Genomic DNA, 20,869 nt, shown 5'->3' with positions numbered 1-20,869 from the left:
ATTTAAATGAAATTAATAAAAATGAAAAATAAGAATAAAAGTCAGTCCCTAAAACTGGAAGATCCAATATTTTTCTACATGCTTTATATCCATGGTAGCTCCTGCTAAAACACTTCTTGGTTTTCATGGTACTGAGGAAAGCATTTCTCCATACATCATTAAAACCACTTATTGAAGAGTCACATCTTGATTAATCTGCGCATTTAAGTCTTTTCCATCCAAAAATTTCAATCATTAAGCAGGAGAAAAAGCAAAAATTAAGAACTTGGGTGTCACTTATCTAAATGCAGTCTTACTCAAACAAACATTTCCAAATTCTTGTACCAAATGCTTTTAATCCCATTTCACTCAAAAAATTAACGCACATTGCAAGTCCTTACAACTGCTTTAAAAATAAATCAGGCAACATACTTGCATGCTTAATTATGACAATAAATTTGAAAGAGCATTTAAATTATTCTGAAGAGTCTAATTTAAAGGTTCTTCCATCACTTCTAGAAGCCACCTGGGAAAGAATTTAAACACTTCAAATTGGTTTCGCATCTTGGTATACAGCACTACAACTATCTTCCAAAATTATTTTTGCCCAGTTGTTTCTTTTTACAGTAAGAAGAATTTGAAACTGCTATTACACATATACACACATTTACATATGGGGTTTTTGTGCGTAAAATGTGTATCTATATTCAAACATACATATATAAATATAACACGTGTATCTGTGTTTGGTCTTTTTTAACTGTCAAGTATCTCTCCTTTAATTTGCAGATAACATATTTTGCAACATCTTGTAAGGTTGTACGTGAAAGTGAATGACAATATAATTCTATCATAGACTAACAGACAGTTCAACATATGTAGAAAAATGTCATGATATAACACGACATTAAAATGGAAACAGATTTCATATACCTTTATTATACTTTTTCTTTCCCATTCATCTGACAATAACGAGAGAGCAAAATAACATTCACTTCTTTTAGCAAATGAAACTACAAGTATGAGTAGAGACTTTTCTCAGAAACTCTATTATCCAGTCACATTTGCCCATAATTCTAATATTCTCTTTTATTTCTGATATATAATATTTTAATAATTAATGCCATCACCTGGGAAAAGAAATTGTGACAGAGTAATTATGTACTCTTATGTAATCTCTTTTAATCACAGAACAAGCAGTAGTTTTAAATACTGAAAGATAGAACACTCAAACACTCCTTACTCTGCTTTATTTTTTCCAGAATATAGCCACATAGTCTTATGAACTAACGCATACTCTGATATTTATTGCTTGCAAAGTATTTTCAAGCACCTTCACTGGAAGTACTAAAACAGAGATTCCAAATTTGTGTGTCCAAGTTCCCAGGACACTGATGCCAGCTGCAGAGAGCGTGCAATGTGGTTAATCATAAAAGGATAACACCTTGGAAGAAAGTTACTGCAACATTAGATTATTGCCTGGGAAACTGAATTAAGTCTCTTATCAGGCATTATACTTCAATACAAAGATCACTAACATGCTCTTCAGAATATTGGAAAGCATCTGTCCTACAACTATTGTATTGATTTTGCCCAAATCGAATTTACAGCATAGGTGTAAGCTGTGAAGAAGGAAATAATAATAAATTTGTGGGTTTTACTTCTTAGCAAAAAGCCTGTAATGCTTATGGGGGTGAATATTCAGTCACATTAGTTATTTTTCTCTGCACTTAAAGAAATCTATCTATCATAACTGAACAGGAAATTAAACAGGCAGAAAAAAAAAAGCATGTTTTGCCATGTAATAGTTGGGTAATATGCTGTCATATTTCCATCCTTGACTGATTTCTGAATAATGAATAAAAACATCTCAGGGTCACCAAAATGTAACACTCTTTATTAAGACAAAAATACATTTAAGGTTCCAGGTATCTTATGACAAAAATATAGCTATAGAAGTGAAACCTCAGCTAGAAAATAGGATTTATTGTATTTTAAAAAAGACCAAAACCAGAGTAGGTAGGTATTTTACATATACATCTTCCTTCACTACATTCATGGCGCAATCCTGATCTTCAGTGAGAAGGCAAGTACCTACAATAACTTAGTACAATAAACGAGAAGTTAACTATATTTTGAATATTTCAAAGTAATAATTAAATTGCCTGGAAAAGTTCTATTATGCTTGTCTTTGAAAAATAATATACTCCATTTATTTGACCAAAACAGAAGAAAGTAAATGCCTACCATATAAAATACTACTAAGATTTCCTATGGGGCTATAAGAGCCTCATTACCTAGTTGAAGTATTTTGCTTCCAAATTTCCCAACATTTTCAGGCTTGATACCATGTTCTTTATTTTCTCCTCATATCACCTGTATGAATTGCAAATTTGCAATACATGATTACCCACCTCATTAACTATGTTCACACCAAAAAATGACCTAACTGGACATAACAATGATACAAAAAAAAAAAAGTGCTGAAATGGCAGTTTGCATATAATAGTTGATTCTTCACAAATGCATAACTATGGAAACTTCGTAGAAGTTTGGAGGGAAGCTTATTTTTTCCTACTTCTAAGCAATTTTCATCATCTAGATGTAATGACGTCGTTGCATCTAAAACCTAAACTAAAAGTACTCCCACAGCATTCTCCTGGAAAAACTGGCTGCTCATGGCTGGTGGTGAATGGAGTTAGATCCAGCTGGCGGCCAGTCACAAATGGTGTTCCCCAGGGCTCAGTTCTGTTTAATATCTTTATCAATGGTCTGGACGAGGGGATCAAGTGCGCTCTCACTAAGTTTGCAGAGGACACCAAGTTGGGCGGGAGTTTTAATCTGCTGGAGGGTAGGAAGGATCTAGAGAGAGATCTGGACAGGCTGGATCGATGCGCCAAGGCCAACTGTATGACGTTCAACAAGGATAAGCACCAGGTGGAATGGCTGGAGAGCTGCCTAGCAGAAAAGGACCTGGGGGTGTTGGTTGACAGCCGCCTGAACATGAGCCAGCAGTGTGCTCAGGTGGCCAAGAACGCCAATGGCACCCTGGCTTGGATCAGAAATAGTGTGGCCAGCAGGACGAGGGAAGTGATCGTCCCCCTGTACTCGGCACTGGTGAGGCTGCACCTCGAGTACTGTGTTCAGCTTTGGGCCCCTCACTTCAAAAAAGACATTGAGACACTGGAGCCTGTCCAAAGAAGGACAAGGCTGGTGAAAGGTCTAGCGAACGAGTCCTATGAGGAACGGCTGAGGGAGCTGAGGGTGTTTAGCCTGGAGAAGAGGAGGCTGAGGGGAGACCTTATTGCTCTCTACAACTACCTGAAAGAAGGCTGTAGCAAGGTGGGGGTCGGTCTCTTCTCCCAAGTAACAAGCGATAGGATGAGAGGAAACGGCCTCAAGCTGCGCCAGGGGAAGTTTAGGCTGGATATTAGGAAAAACTTCTTCACTGAAAGGGTTGTCAAGCACTGGAACAGGCTGCCCAGGGAAGTGGTCGAGTCCCCATCCCTGGAGGTATTTAAAAGACGTGGTGCTTAGGGACATGGTTTAGTGGTGGACTTGGCAGCGTTAGGTTTATGGTTGGACTCGATCTTAAGGGTCTTTTCCAACCTAATGATTCTATGATTCTACTTTCTTCTGGCATCTGTAAAGAACTCACTATAGTTAGAGTCAGTACATACAGAGTCAGCTATGGCATAGGAGAGACAATACAGCTTGTATAAAAAGAAGTTGTACCTCACGAACTCTTAAGAGCTCTCTGCAGAAGAGCTGTGCAGAAGGTAACTCAGCTAACAGAGTGCAGTTGGATTTTCACATAGTTCTCAAGAAGGGGTCTTACAGGAAGGAAAGTACCATAATGACAAAGGCATGGAGGAAGATACACCACCCTGGACAGTGGACCCTAAATCCACCATCACTGCACAGGAAACTGGTTGTTACAGTAGACAGTCTCATGAATATATTGGGTCAATTTTCAGGAAGCAGCAATGTATCAAAGAAATAGATTATCATAATTATGAAAGTAATAGATGACATAATAAAACCAAACAGAATTATGCCACTATAGACATATGCTGTGCCTGTGCTGTTATGGCTTCCTCAACTCAAAAGCACTACAATGGAAAGGCACAGAAAGTGGAAACAAGAACAATAAAAACTGTGGAATAATGTGTATACAAGAAAGAATTAAACTGGGACTTGGCGGGGGGGGAAGGATAGCAGAGGAGAGGCACAGAAGAGATCCATAAAACAAAGACTGGCAGTCAAGAAGATAAGAAATGATGGCTCACCTCTCTACACAAGGTCTAGCAAGCATCAAGCTGTCAGGCAACCAGTCCAAAACAAGAGTTTTGCATAATTAAGCATTACTAAGGAACACTGTAGAAGCCAAAGGTCTATGTGGGTTCAAAAACCAACCAGATAAAGCTGTAGGAAAACAGGGTGACAGGGGAGACACTGAAGATACCATCTGCCTCAGCTGGCCCTAAACTGCAAGACTGCTGACAGCTAGGGAAGGTCATACTGAAGGAGTTATCACTGCATGTTTGTCCTGCCCTTACTTTCTTCTGAGGCATCCACAAACAGATCGCTGTCAGACACGAGTCTTTGGTCTGACTTACTGGAGTCATTCTCAGATTACGTTAGAAGCCAAATCTGCAAAGTCAACAGAACATGATTTGGGAAACTGCTGGCTCTTCACATTTTGTTGAAGGAAGCAGTTTTCTTGCTCACCAGTGTGTTTTTAATTACTGTTGTAAACCCCGGACTATCCACACTCCCAGATATTTACAATAAATTTTTTGTATTACTGCTTCACTGACAAAAACTGAAAGTGATCCAAATCTTGTTATAAGACTTGGACAGACAGCTACCAACTGAAGAGAATTCATACTATAAATCACTCTTTAAAAAAGTAATCTAAAATACAGATTGTTTTCTGCCTTTACTGAGACTAACATTTCAGTGTCTGTTAAGCTTATATAAGAGCTGATCATGCACAACAGTGATTTGCATATTTAGCATAATGCACTCTACAGGTCTTGATTCTAGAGATGCTCAGAAGACCAATTTCAGTTGAAGGCACTACTTCGTAGCTTTTCTAAAAAGTACTTCTAAACTACACAGCTTCAGAAGTCTATTGATGTTACACATGTTCAACGGTCAACCAGTGCCAGTACTCTTTTTTTTTTTTAAATATGAATGTTACCAAGTACTGAAATTTAAATCTTTAATTTGCTCATAATCTCAAACTACTCAAATACTGGGACAAAAAAAAAAAAAAAAACAACAACCCAGTGTTTTCAAACTATTCTCAAATAGTTCACAGTTAAAAAAAAGCAAAAACAGGAGAAATGAAAAAAGCTTTCCAACCTTTAATGAAGTTGCTGTAATTTTAAGTTCTACACACCACTAAAATATAAATCAAAACAGAGTAACACTCTGAAGCCTAGCACTGTTTGTAGCTACAAATGGAGACTATTCAGAAATCAATATTCTGCATAGCACAATATGCCTGCAGTTCCCTTACACTGCTCCAACACAAAACTAACCAGCCAGAGAAAAACCCTCTGCAACAAAATAGATTTAAATTCTGCAGCGCACTACTGCAGTAGTTCTACAGCATCCTGAAATATGCTTTCAATAAATTTAGTTATTAACTTGGTACACACTATACTTTGTATTCCTAAATTTTCAAATTTTGCCAATTTCTTAACTCTTAAATACAAAAGTAGACACGTAAAGAAAAGGAAGCTTAACATTTTGACAGACAACGTGAGATAGCTTGGCACGTGGGAACAAGATGCAAGATAATTCACACAAATTTTGGAAAAGGACATTAAGCTAGAAACTTCTGTTAAAAATAGCCAGTGATATAACATCAACATTAATGCCCTAGTATCACTATCTGTTTTCAAGGACAGCAGCAAAATGAGTTGAGCAGCGTAGTTTGCTCGTACTTCCCACAACAACTGTTTCATAGTCAGGCACATGTAGATCCATTAATTTGAAATTCATTCAAGTAAACATTTCACACAAGAACAACAGTTTGTGCTTTTTTTCAGCCCATAAAAGTTTAGATTACTAAAAGCTACAGTCCAGTTATCTAACAGGAGGTTGACCGCATAGTCCTCTGAGACCACAGGCTTCAGCAGACATAAGGCTCTAATTAAAGTGATCTGCAAATAAAACCTTCAATCTTTAACACAAGTTGAAGGTAACACTTATGTTCCAATGTAATTTTTAGATGACTGTCTTGGAGCAGTAAGCAAGAACATAGCATGGGAGCGGTAAGCAACTACACAGCATGAAACTAATTATTGAAAAAGATACTCCTGGAACCTTTAAAAAAATCCCAATCACCACCTAGAAATCAGTGATTGCATGACAAATGAATATTTACAAGTTAATATAAAATTATTGCAATTCCAACAACAGCAATAAGATGCCTACCAATATATTGTAATTAGCTCAGAAAGCTTTCAACATGTTCCACTTCAAGTGCTAGGGGTGGAAGAAAAAAAAAAAAGTGTCTTTTACTTTTTGGTCTTAAGAAAAAGAAAGTTATGTTTCACTTACCAGTTCCTATATAGGATTTAAAGCGTCCTGATAGTCTGTCAACAAAGGCACCTAAAACATCTAATCCGAGTAATGCTACCTGTTGAAACAAAAGCATTAGATATACAAAACAGATCACTAAATAATTCTTTAGAATATATTTTAAAGAAATTAGACATATATATGCAATCATGGTTGGACTTGATCTTAAAGGTCTTTTCCAACCTAAACAATTCCATGATTCTATGATTCTAAGCATGCTGAAAGACTATCTTAACCTAAAGATAAATTAAAGTTCCAATTAGAGATAATTCCTTGATAATTCCTTGAAAGCTTTCACTAAGACAAAGTTATCAGAATATGTTTGGAATGGATCAAATATATTTACATATACCAGAGCAGTTCAGATTTTTCAGTACTTGCCTTAAAACAGAAAGAAAATAAATATTAGAAAACCAATGTTTTAGTATTTTCAACTACAAGTGATTAAAATTCAAATTAATTATAAGGACTAAGGACTTGAAAGAAGCTTTATTTTTTCCCCTCTGGATCATATATTAGGACTGCAGTTCTGTCCCTCATTTTCTATAAAAGATGACTCCAAAGGTCTAACTCAGTATTAACTGAAAATCAAAATTCCTTTGAAACAGGTACCAGTAAGGCTTTAGGCCTTACTTCCTCTACCAGGTTTCCAAGCTGCTGAAAGAAACAAAACAGAAGGCTTAAACAAACAAACAAACAAAAAACCAGGGGGCGGGCAGTGCACAGTTACCAGACTCAGAAAAAGCAAACAACTTAAAATGCAAAACTAACTAAGCCCCTAAACATTAGTACTAATACAGACTGGGAAAAACAAAACAAAACCATGGTTTAAACAGTTTCCCAGATGCTAGGAGCTTACTTCAATCTGGCTACTTAGCTCATCCACTAAAGTCATTACATCGTTTTCCAAACTCCCAAAAGAAAACAACTGAGAGAAGCGAATACCGTCTTCCCTAGCAGTTCAGACCACACCATTTGTCCACCTGCTTGTTAAGCTAGGGAACTTTTATTTTTCTTCATTTGCTCTTATTTAAAAAAAAAAAAAAAAAATCAGAAAACAAAAGGAAATTGAAAATACTACTGGGATTGTGGGGAAGTTCCTATCTATGAACAGAAACTAGATGAGAGGACAATATCCGCTAGTACAGAAACAAAAACATGATCAGAAATGATCAGTTAAACTAAATTATTTTAACAAGTCAGGACACTTTCTTTTCACCCTTAACTATCCTGCATACTGTTCCAAGACTTCATTCTTAATTTCCTATAATAGTTCATTAAGAACACCAGAACCTGCATTTTCACATGTTGTAGTTAACTCTGCTGCCCACAAAGGTGCAAATGCCAAAGGAAGGACCTCCTGAAGCTTGGGCATTTGCAACAGTTTTTCTTCCTCTTTATTTTCTAGTAAGACACGCACTGCAAATTTTTCCCCACAAAGACACGAGCAGAATTACTCCCCTCCATTAGCTATTTATTTTCATGAAACTTGGAACCGCATTTTCTTGGACAACGCTGTTTCCTTTAGATCCTTATCTGTCGCAATTGTCCACACTAGACAATGGGCCAAAAAAAATCTGACTGGAGAGGAATGTGAATACACATGGCCCACGCACACAGGATCACGTGAGCCTTGTTTCCCCAGGAAACTAGACAAAGAAGGTCCCCATAAAATCTGGGGTCTGAAGCAACCACATAATGAAGCAGATTTTAATCAACTCAGTATTAGTACAATAGATCGCCTTTGAAACAGGAGGTACAAAACTTAGTTCCACCTTACAACTTACTTGGAAATTTACACAATTTTATTACATACTAAACCAGAGCATAGCAAATATAAGTGGATGGCATCACTGGCTTAAATTAACATATTGCCGACAAGTGACTGCATCTATGGCTTAGGATGAGAAAACAGAATACTATAATTGATAACTTACTTTGACAAAAAATATAAGCCAGCTTTTATGGTAATGTCAAGGTTTCCCAAAAGCTCTCTCCTTTAATGTTCTTTTCCAGATTGTCAAACTATAGGAGACCCAAGACAAAAATCTCAATCTAAAACATGATGCCTGAAAGAAATAAGAAATTAATTCTGGATGCACATTGTTTTCCTGTGCTTCTGTTTCCTGACTACAAGCTCCACCTTGGCTTGTTTCGTCTTCCAGTGACAACTTTTAAGATACCTTTCCCATGCAAGTATTTTTGGGTCTATTAAAGCACAAACCGCAGCCTTTCCTTCTGTAAAGGTACTTACAGAGAGTGTCTCTCTCTTCTCCGTACATTTGATTATCTTTCTAAAATCTCCCTTGAAGACTTCTACCATTCTGAACAGCAGCAGCTCAGAGATTTAAAAAAGTAAAGCACGTGTGGCTGGTTTTTACTACAGATCTACTATTTACTAATCCCAAAGAAGAGTTCCGAGTAAGACGGAGAGTATTTCTTGATTAATTCCTCCAGTGCTTAGCCTCTAGGGCTTGGAGGGGGTTTTGTGGGATTTTTTTGCCTTTTTTTTTGGTTGGTTGGGGGCAGAGATTGATTGTTTTTCAAGTCTCACCTGGGTAAAAACAGTGGCCATATGGAATATTCGAATCTCCATATACTTAAGGGTCAGAGGCTTGATAACTACCAGAGAAATGGCTATTCATCCTACCATGACTCTTATTGCCAAAGAATCCGATCACTTGTATTTCATTTGTGTATTTTATTTTGATCGAGAGCACCCACTGAGATAACGCCTGCATATTTCATATTTTTGTACCCCTCCCTGTGAATGGGTAAAGTTTAATCACCTCTTATGATACAAGTCACATTTATCTTGATTAACCATTCAAGCAGTTGTCAATATGGTGTTGGCTCTTCATAACTGTCTATCAAGGATTTGCTTAATGAATGAAGGTTCTACTTCAATAATTAGTGTACAAAAAACACTTCAGTAAATACTATAAATTTAAATATCCTGATGAGTAGTTTTGTCTTATGATGTCCTTATTGTATGAAAACATATAGTTCAGGCTGCACGGGATGAAATAAAGCTTTCGAAAGTTACCTTTCTAAGTCAGAGTAAGATGTGAGACTAACCCTGGCTTTAAGAAACGGAAAAGTAACAAGCACTGTTGCGTAGCTCTTTTAACAGCTACTAAACGAGAACCTTTACAGATAAGAGGTAAGGGAACAGGTTACTACAGTTTTAAAGAAGCAATCTTCTACCTACAACACGATGGTTATCCTTTAGCTCATACAAAGTCCTCTACGGTCTGCAACTTTGAAAAGATAACAGGTACGAAACGTCAGGATATCTGCGGAGTGAGAAACTATGATGTGACCTCAGGCTGGAACTAATAGGAAACTGCTCTAGCTACAAAATTGGCTCTTATTCCACATTTCAAAACAAGTCAGCTGAAGCATACCACTACAGAGTATACCAAATAAACTACCTCTTACTGTTTTTGTAAATCGGTCTTAACATTTCTCGGCTTTGATAGACAATGTTCTGAGTTTCAGCATCTCCTGGTAGGTATCATCCGTACAGTATTCAAGCAGCCCTTTGGAAGGAATCCTTAGCAATTGATATGGGGTCACAGGAGCATCATTCAAAAAACAAACAAACAAACAAACAAACAACAAAAACTGACCAAAAAAGTCGAGGCAGAACTGATCTGCAAGAAAAAGATTCCAAGCTCTCAGACACTGTGTGGGACCATGTACCAACACAGGCTCTCCACTACCAACAGAAAAACCTCTCACCAGCATCGTGGCTCTTTCCCTACCAGCTTCGATGAGGGACATATTTCTTCTGGGATTAAAATCATTGGATCCGTTTCTTACTCTGCATTCATTAAGCCTTTTGCCTGCTGCCTAAAAAGAGCCTTTTTATGTTGAGACTGATTCATCAGCTCACTATTGTTTGATGCATTTAAACACTGCTTTTGAGGTCCACAGTGGAAAAGAAATTTAGGCTTATTTGAACTGGATTTGGTTAGTTGTTGAGCTACCCTTTAACACGTCAGTGTCCTTGACTTCTCAGATTACAACAAAATTGCCAACCCAACTGAGAAATATTTTCTCTCTTCTGGAATGGACCAGACTCTTTAGTGAAATCAAGATGTTCCAACCAAAATGCAATTAGGAATTGAGCCTATTTCTTGCTCTGCAGCTTGTTCCTTTTCCAGCTCTCCTACATACTCTTTCCAGCACTGCCACTGAGATGCCTGGAAGTTGCCCATGGAAGAGCAGTCCTTGCTAGGAAAAGAAATACTGTTCTTCATACCATACTTAGTTAACCATGCATGCTTACTATTATTCTTACTGTGATTCTGTAATTTCCCATGCCTGTGGGGGACATCTAGGGGCAGGATGCTACCAGGAAACCATCTCTAGTTACCTAAGTTGCCAAATGACCTTAATATGAATGTCCTTGGATTTGGTCATAGGACCTCTGAACTGTCTGTGGAAATACGGATTCTGCAGATCACAATCTGAGAACTAGTCATGAGAATCTAATGGGGGAATTATGAGGTCACTATCTGGAGCCGAAAGAATGAAGTTAAGGCATTGGACTTCCTGTCACTGTGAGGACAGCCGTGGCATCTCTAACAGTCCACTGACAAACACAAAACAGCATGCCAAACAACTACACCCTGCAAGAACAAGCATTGTTCCACAACGGCAACGCTGGAACAAGACATATGCAAGAACAGAATGAATTTTTTTTCGTTAAGTATCATCAGCCAAGCCCAAAGGTGTACTTTCTCAATTCTCAAATAATCTCAAGCACCTTGCAAGTAGCTAAACATGAAACAAAACCGTGTATGTAACGTGCAGTCTCTTCTGCTTCACTTCTTGAAGCTTCTTATTCCTAGTTCTCTTTACTTATCTCCCCGAATACACTTCTCTCCTATTTCACAGGATACTCAATCACTTTTTGCTCCCTTTACTGTTTCCCACTCCGATTCTCTCCACATGGCCCACTTCACTGAGATCTACCCATATGCCATTCCCTCCCTTAACCCAAAAGCTTGCAGATACCAAAAACTGCCCCTGGCTCCATGGGCAGAAGGAAGCTTCCATTTTCCTGGGACATTTCTTCAACCCAGGTTGTTCTTCAGTCCCAGCCAGCTCATCTTCAGGTTCCATTCTCCCTTGTACAATAAAATGCATTGCTACAATCGTCCCACTCAGCATCAGTTGGGCAGCTGCTTCTGCTGACAGCAGCCAAAATTGCAGTCCCAGTTGCTGAAGCTACCACACACATCATCTACACTTCATATATTTTAGCTAACAAGAAAGCATTATTTCCATTCTCTTACTTCTTTCACCTTCAAGGGAACAAATGACGCACTTCCAAGGATGTAGACAATCTTTTTTTTTTTTCCCCTAATGTATAGCACATCACATTGCAAGGAGAGAGAGAGGGGTTGCTGGTAATCTAGCATAAAGTCTTCAAGCTCAACAATTCAAGTCACAAGTTCTTCAGCAAACGCAGAGCCTCCTCTATATAAAAACGCATGTTTACTGACTTCAAAGCAATGTTTTGCAATTATAATTTGGACTACAAGCTAAGATTCTCCTGAGAGCATCAAATCTTTGCTGCTGTTAAAGCTACACATGAGCTGCAACCCTCACTGTCTCAAAAGGGGTACAGACTACCAAACTTCTTACGATAATCTTCCTTTCATTATCCTTCTGTGATGGCCAACCACAAATCACAACAGCGTCGCAGTACAAGTAACCACGCTACCAGAGGATTACTGAATGAATCACTCATATTTATTCAGAGACTGATGACTGTAGTTCAGCACTGAAAAGGCTTGGTTTCTTCAGAGGTCTTTCTCGACAAGCATAGATCTGGGTGGTCCTTGTTATTTTGACCTCTCCCGTATAGCAGCCAAAACAAGCAAGCATAGTGCTGTCATAAAAATTTTAAAAGCTTATTTGAAAAAAAAAACAAAAAACCTCTTTTACTGCCCTTTTCCCATTATGGGAACTGTAACATTCCTCCCTCCCCACATTAATTAAGAAACATTTTTACCCAATTTTGAAGAACACAGTAGCATAGCGCTCAAAATGGTTACTGAAAAAGTGTTTAGAACCTTCTATTATTTCAAAATCTCACATGATCTTCAAACTGACTTCAGTTTACACTAGAAGTGTGATCTCCAACTTGTTCTGTATTCTGGGGACAATACTCTGAATTCTGGGATCAGTACTCTGAAATGTGTCATGTACTGCCTCCAGCTTGTTCCACTACAGGAATATCTAGTTTGCTTCATACATACATGAAACGTTCCTCCCTTGACCACTGTCACATTTTTCATAGACATTGTTCCAAGGACAGTGAGCACAAAACAGAAGTATATGATACAGGAACACCTAACATTTTAAGCCATTTTCTTTTTGAGATTGTCTGGCTTAAACTTTATGTGCTACAGTGGAAAAAGTTTGAAGACAGAGCCTCTTTAAGAGCAGGGCTCAGTGGGAAGACAATGAGATGTATGGTATTTCTCTTTAGAATAAATAATTTAAAAAAAAAAAAAAAAAGCAAGCTTTTTTCCCCCCAAAGAAAATGGCACTTGAAAGCCTTTCTAAGCATGTTGATGGAGCAAAACAAAGAAACACTTTGTTCTAGGACTTAGTTCTTCCAAAATAATATCATTCTTTTTGTGCCCAAGGTCTCTTATTTTCTTTCCCATTTCCTCTTATTGAAATTGTACTAAACATATAGTGATTCCCATTCTCTGCTACTTACTCCTACCCCTGCACCAGCTCCTCTACTGCGAAGAGACAAGTATTCACACAGCTGAATAGTAACCTGCTTTAGGAAACCAGTCCAACAAACAAACAAGAGAAAGCATCTTCTCAGCCAGATCTCTTCCCTGAGCCTGTTCACTGTGCAGCCTCACAAGCACTCGCATCAGAGCAATGAAGGCACGACCCACCATCACAATTCAGCAGCCAGGGAAAGAAACTGCTTAAATCAGCAATGCTGCCAAAAACGGGCGTTGAACTACGTATGCCTCAAGCGCGTTGACTGCTGTGAATTCTGTTCTGAAGGACGCACGTCTCCTCTTGCAGACTACACAGAGCTTGGAAAGCGTCTCTATTCACCCCCAAATCAAACTGCAGGCTAAAAGGGATAGTGCTGTTCTCCCTCTTGACTTGCAGGCATATTTGATGTGGCGCGCTTAAATCTCCTGTAGCATCAGTCAAATCAGCTTGTTGAAACATTAGAAAACGAATTCAACATCAACAGAAAGCTTATTGCCTCAAGAACGACAGTGAGAATGCCTGGCCACAGGAGAAGCACAGCTGCTATTTCATCAGGGACTACAGTTGGGCTGGATTACACAAGCTGAAGCTGCAAAGCAATTGAGAACTGTCAATTCCACCTGTGGAGGAGATGCCTGAGAGTTTGAGACTATGTATTCCACATTCTTAATTAAAGGCTGGACAAAATTAGTTTTAATTAAACTTAAAATAATTAAAACTTCTTGCAAGTTCCCCTTGTCTTCTGGAGATCTGCTTGATTATTTGGCTAACACTCAATAGTTTATTTAACATTCTATAAACAGAACATAAATAATACATGAAAAATAATAATTATTACTCAAGAAAAATAATCGAATCATTGAGCTTGAAAACTAAAACTGGATTCATACATGGACAGGTCGAACCACATTCTCATTACATAGAATTAAGGGAAGTAGCTCCACATAGCCAAGATGAAAGAAACAACTTGAAGAAAGGAATAATGAAATTCAGCAAAGAGCTCAAAGTCAAACACTTCTCCTCCAACAAAGACATTTAAATTACCACTATTTGCTAACAAAGACTAAGGAAATACCAGGATCTATACAATAACTGAAAAACAAAGGCTGAGTTGGGTCCTCTTTTATTCCATTCTTCTGTCCTGCAGGTTACAGTCCTACAACTCACTGCAGTATTTGCATTTTGTGTAGCATATGTTGGCTTGTGTTCAAATCCAAAATAACCCACGCATTTTCTTCCTAAGGACAGCTACTCAATCACAAGCCCCACATCCTGCATTTGTGCGTTCAATTATTTTTACTGAAATGTAGGACTTCACATTTTTTATTTCTGAACTTTCCTTTTTTCCCCCCCCCCAGATCTCAGTATCTGCATTTTGTTCAAGCACTTTTTTAATTCTAGCTTCCACCTCACACATGCGGTCAACAAAATGATAACTGCTGCTATCTCTTTGCAAGGACTTCAGACAAACATCCTAACCACTTGTCTTAACTGTTTGCAAAATTACAGTTCAAATCTTCCCTTCCTTTCTGGAAACTGAAAGCTCCTCCTGCTGGCCTTTTGTTGAACTAAATATAAACCAAAATAAATACTTGCCAAACCAAGGAAATACAAAAATGCAACAATAACATTACTGGTATTTTAGTATCTTTCATATTTGGTGTTGAGACAAAGCAAGCTAAGAAAAACCTCACTCTACAGGAAGCATAGAATAAAAGATAACTCCATGGATTTGCCTAAAAGAAACAGATTATCCACACTACCAGAAACAGACAGTGTGAAATCTGATTTTTTTTTTTTTGCATGGCAAACAATCTGCTGCTCTGACATAAAAACAGCGATTATTATTTTCCTACTGCAGTTGAGGAATAAAACAAGCTAAAATATTGACTACAAAGGTAAGAAATACAAAGATGACTCACAGTCACACACATTACTGATTACTCTTCTCACATAAAATTACCTTGAGAAACTACCAGAAAAGAAAAACCAGTCATAGGTTTTTATTACTTCTGATCAGGTGTGATTTGCATAAAGAAGCGAAAGGTGGCTTTATTGCTCAAAAAAAAAAAAGTTTATGAGGGTAACTGCTCAATTTTGGTGGGCTTAAGAAAAAACACAACATGGTAACAGCCAAGAGTAGACTTGCAAAGCTCTACTTGAAAAGTCGTATTTCTCCATCCCACATCTCTTTAGCAGAAGTTCAAAGCAGATTTCCAGATAACTTATTTGAGTCAGACACACAACAGTTTGAGCCACCAGACTGGACCAAGTTAGATAATCTTGTCATTATTTCACGCAACTATCAAGTACAAGAGAGACATAAGAGATGTGTAAATTAAAACTCATGTATACATAGATGAACATCCAGGTTAACCCAGTAAAGCCAGCAAATATCTATCAGTAGTGATACCCTCAGAATGCGGAATTAACTTACTGCTTGAAGTTCACTTGAGAGTCTGAACTCAAACATTAGCACTGTTCCAATTTTCTGAGACTGCCAAATGTTTCAGAGTTTGAGGAGAAATACCAGCAGAATAACACCATCACTCAACTCTTAATACTTTGCATCCAACTTACCTGCTCCTTAACAAGATTTCAGAATTCACCACCTTTATTTTTTTTCTCCACTATTCCTCACAGCCTTGAGAAAACAGTCATTTGGGAACCACATACCCCACAACCAAAGCTCTATATTGTAGGAGGAGAGAGGTCAGCCCCAACCAACATGAAATAAACCACATCACGGTACCAGGACACCAAGCAAACAGTTTTCAGTTCAGTGAGCAACTCTTCCATACTAATGAGATCCAAAATGAAAGCTTAAATTATGCACATCATCTGGGTACTCCCTGGTATTTGCAAAGTTTTCAACAGTCTTTGGAAGCTAATTTATCACTGACTGTAACTGAAGTCCCCATAATACACCATTAAGGTCAGCCTTTAAAGATGTCTCATCTCTCTCTCTCTCTCTCTAGGTCACTCCCCCTGTTCTGCAACCAACTTCCACTAGAACTCCCTTGCAGATGAGTCAACACATTCTTAATCCCACCTTTTTCATTTATCAGTAACTCAAGCTGGTAACTGTTTTCCACTTCAATGAGCTAGATGAATTCAGAAATTTTCCTATCTGCTTTCTTAGTTTGGAACTGCCGGATTGTTTATTAAACCACTAGAAATAGCCACAAACTTCAGATAAGCAAAATGTCTATTTAGATGGCCAAAATCTTTTTGAGACAAGTTAATTCAACCTTGCTGATAGCAAGTCCATACTTGTTTACTGAATGCCTATTCTCTTTTTCCCCACTCGTTATCAAGTCTGCCAAACCAACCCTCCTGTTGCCTCCAGATCCTTTCCCTTCTGGTTATGTGAGGCACAAACTTTCCAGGGTGACATTTCATAGAAAGTTTTCTCTTTTCATGCACAGCACAGAGTTGAGCCTAGAGCTCCCTGATCACCCATCTTCTCTTTCAGTATGGCCAGCAGAGTGCACGGCATGCAGGAACCGAGTTTTCACACGGAAGGAAAGATACGGCACATCCCGGGCAAGTTACGTCAGTTATTCCCTCGTTATCCATACCAGCTACCTACAGTAAAAATAACGCTCCCCCTCAAAACTTCCTCCAGCATTCCCCACTTGTCACTCCAATTCATCTAGCTCAGCGGTTCTGATAAATAAGCCAGTCGTCAGCCATTACCACTGCTCAATTAAACAGCCCTGTCAACAGGGAGGGATTAATTACTTTGGGACTTTGAAGACCTGCAAGGCCTTTAGCAAGATATAAAAAGAAAGAGATGATAAGCAGAATTGTCTAAGTGCTGTACATATCCATTCCTCAGCAGAGGAAAGGGTAACCAACAAATTATTAAGAATACAGTAATCAAAACTAAAGATTACTTTAATATTTTTCTGGAGAGCACATGTAAGCGTGTGGTACTCATTACTTTATGATATCATTCGGGCCCTGAGTCTAATAACAAATGCAGATCTAGCATTTAAATGTGTAACACCTATGCTTGCATAAGATAAAATATGCAAGTAAAATGCAAACCACAGTTTTCCAGAATATTTTTGATTTTCTTTTCAAAGCAGTAGATGCTGGCAGTCACCATCACAGTCAAGAACAGTGGAACTGATCATAAGCAAAACATCCAAGATTTTGTGCTGTTGCAGTTAATATAATGTATATAATATGCTTTAAACTGGAATATAGTATGTAGAAAGAGCCACCAGTAAGTGGACGTAGAGAAGAGGTAAAAAAAAAATAATTAATTATTACGCAAGCTATTTTTAAAACCCTTAGAATTTGTAATACTTTTAACCTCATCTTGTATGACTGAGGCTTGTGATCTGGAGTAGTGCATGTTCCTTATCTGTCCTACAGTTCTAACAGCCAAGGAGCTCTGCCACCTTACATCAACAGCAAGTAGAATGTCTTGCGTTATGAAAAATACATCTTGCAAAGCAAATTTCAAGTATTAACGCCTAATTTTGTCAATTTAAAAGTGCAGGAAGAAACTTTTACATTACCCTGTTGAGATAAGTAAGTATCTAGTCCTCTTTACACAGAAGGGTATTTTTAAAGACCTGTCTAGGTCTCACAGCAATCAATTATCACCAACAACTGTCCTCAGATTAGGAATTTAAAAGCAAATAAATTATACTTGTCCAACATAACGTTGTTTCCTCAAGCTAAACTGACCTGTAATGAGAAATACAATTCCAAAGAAAAATAAATCATACGCGCAAATAGAGTCAAGCCTTATTAGTTTCAGACCTCAAACTCAGCAGTGCTATGTGCAAACACTGGCAAGCACGCAGCACTGTAAAGTCAACGGAGGAAAAAAAAAAAAAAAAGTACCCATTTCATGAACATAGCGCCCTTACAAGTTACTCCTACGTTTGCCCCCTGAGCCTAAGCAAATAGGAAAACAAATGAGAATTTCACTACAGGAGGTTGAAAGGCGCAGAGGGCGAGTCCATCGCCTGGGAAGGCAGGAGAGCCAGGGGAGGGCAGAGGCGCCGAGGGAAGGGCGGACCTCGCCCGGCCAAGGGAGCCCAGCCCGGCACCGCGGACCAACACCGCCACCCGACGACGGCAGCGCCGACCGGTCCCGGCGACAGACCGCGCACAGCGCGCGCACACACACACAAAAAAAGAAAAAAAAAAAAAAAATCGCTAATGCGAATACGGTTGTCCTTGGTAGGAAAACTGCCTTCTCAATCGCGTTATCGGCTGACCAACGTCAGGAGAATTTACAAATATTACAACGGAGGTGTGCAGGAGTAATCCCTGTTTTCCCGTAGCTCAGCCTAAAACGCACGAAGGAAAAAAAAAAAAAAAAAAAAAAAAGACGAAACGTGAGTCATCATTGGGCTGCTATCAAGATACTATATAACTTCCCACGTACGGGAAAGTCACCTAAAGACTATATCAACAACTTTAAACTTAGAATGGGAACCCCAAGAAGCAAATTATTCATTAAATCGCATAAAACGCACATGGCGTAATACAGAGCCGGTGAAACAGCACTCTTTACGGCCTACAGAAAATAATGGCAATCCCATGAAACATTACACCCAAGTACAGAGACCGGGGAATGGGAGTGGTAGTAAAAAAAAAAAAAAAAAAAAAAAATCACCACCTATCTTGTTTCAGAATACGAAACACAACCCAAGTACGTAATATAGTCGTGTGAGGTTTCTTTAATATTATGTAGAAAAACGTTTAACCAACGATAAAAGGAAAACCAAAAAACCCCTTACTGCTTCTTTTAGGACAGAGGAATAGGAACAAGAAAACGTTAACCAACCCTTCCCAGCATTTCCGAATTTCCCTTTGTGGGAGGAGGGATAAAAACCGGTAACAAAGGTAGTTTTATTTCTGCTCGCATCCGATTAAAAAGTAATCCGGCGCTCTCTGCCTCCCTACCATGATGAATCATGGTCTTCCTGCACCAAGCCCCGCCGACCAGCCTTACCTTAAAATTACTGGAGTTGACCCATCCTGTCAAGTCGTCGATCACTTTGTCAAGGCGCTGCTGGTCCTGCTCCAGATCGGGGGACCGGGCCGGGTCGCTCAGGTACTCCAGCAGCTCCTGGCCGACCTGCATCCTGCGGCCCACGTCCTTCTGCTGTACCTGGTCGCAGAAATAATCCATACCGGCAGGCTCCATCCTCGGCCGCCGCGGAAAAGTTTTTTCGGAGACGAACCGACCGCTCTCGGGCTCGGAAGCGGGGCCGGGGCAGGGCGGGCGGCGGGGGGAGGGAAACGCCCGGCGAGGCGGCGGTCCCCGGCAGGGCCGCGGCGCTCACGGAGCCTCTCCTCGCCCTCTCCGCCCCGGCTCCGCGCCCGCCGCCTCCATGCGCACTCGCACCGCACGCCGCCGCCAGGGGCAGGGGCGGCTTCCTCCGGCCTCCTCCCCGAGCCTGGCCGCAAGGTGAAGCCTCAAGTAGGAAGCGAAGACGGGGCCGCACGGGAGGCTTGCGGCGGCCCGGCGGCGGGCGGCGGGCTCGGGGCTTTCCAGGCGCCTCCGCCTCCTCCTGGGGGGATCCCGGGAGGGCTCCCTGCCGCCGCCCCTCCTCTTCAGAGGAAACGGAGAGCGAATGCACACGTTACCGCTCGCCCCGCGGGGCGGGGGGGGCTCGCAGGCACCTCAGGGGAGGGCGGGCAGCCGCGGGCTGAGGGGTCCCCGCGGGAGCCGCCGCCGCCGCCGCCTCTCGCTCTCTCCTCCCGCCCGCAGGCGCCGGGGAGCGATCCCCGGGCCGCCCCTCACCGCCGCGGGCACCGGCCCGTCCTCCCACGGACGCAGCAGCGGCGAGGCCGGGTCGGACCTCTCATGCTCCCGACGCCGCGGCCTCCGGGCCCCTCCTGCTCGCCCGCGGAGCGCCTTCAAAACTTCGCCCCGGCGAGTCCCAGCGCCGCTCGCTCCCCGGGCCGAGCGAGCCCCCACGGAGCCGCTCAGGCTCCGCCGCCCCTTCCTCCGCCCGGCTGCCGAGGCGGCGCCGCCTCCGTCCCGTGGAAGTTGCGTCTCCCCCGCCCCGGCCGGCGCCAGCGAGACTGGGCGTGGCGCCCGGCGGCCCCGCCCCTCCCCACGCCCCCGCCACCTCCTCCTCCCGCTTCTCCCCCGGGGCTGCCAGCGCCCGGTGCGCGCCCCTGTGGCCCTTTCCGCCCCGCCCCGCCCCGCTCCGGCCGGGCGCGCTCCCGACGGCGCCCGGCGGCCCAGGCACATGCGCTCTCCGCCCGGCGGGATGGCGGGCGGGCGGGATGGGCGGCCGCGGTCGCCGGGCTGCTGCCCGCAGAGGGGAGGGCGGTGCGCGGCCCGGAGAGCCCCGCCGCAGCAGGCAGAGGTGGGCCGAGGCGGGGGAATGAAGCCGATGTCCTTCCAGCGCGGTCCCGGCTCTGCCAGGTGCGGCCCTGCAGCGTCTTTCGCCCAACGCTCTGCCCTGGTTTAAGGCGGAGAGACCCCCGGGGTACGCAGGGCTCGGTTAACTCTGCAGCGTAGCTAACCCACATGCAGACTACC

The 20,869-nt window shown here is 41.2% G+C and overlaps 1 protein-coding gene across 32 annotated transcripts in view; it reads right to left on the bottom strand.

Annotated features, from left to right (window-relative positions):
• Positions 1-20,392, bottom strand: part of CLASP2 (cytoplasmic linker associated protein 2) — a 155,474-nt gene extending 135,082 nt beyond the window's left edge. For all 32 annotated transcript variants that reach the window (XM_087768310.1, XM_087768331.1, XM_087768312.1 and 29 more), the window contains exons 1-2: positions 19,325-20,392; positions 6,556-6,634 (exon numbers count right to left, since the gene is read on the bottom strand). In XM_087768310.1, the coding sequence (XP_087624436.1) occupies positions 6,556-6,634; positions 19,325-19,519 (274 nt within the window). In that variant the 5' untranslated portion in view covers positions 19,520-20,392. The remainder of the gene's footprint in view (positions 1-6,555; positions 6,635-19,324) is intronic.
• Positions 20,393-20,869: the final 477 nt, after the last annotated feature.

This window comes from Nipponia nippon, unplaced genomic scaffold (genome assembly GCF_047370975.1).
Source record: "Nipponia nippon isolate SJK-2023a ecotype South Korea unplaced genomic scaffold, ASM4737097v1 scaffold_1, whole genome shotgun sequence".
NCBI classification, from domain to species: domain Eukaryota; kingdom Metazoa; phylum Chordata; class Aves; order Pelecaniformes; family Threskiornithidae; genus Nipponia; species Nipponia nippon.
The sequence above is the reverse complement of the archived record's forward strand: the minus strand, read 5'-3'. Positions and strand labels throughout refer to the sequence as shown.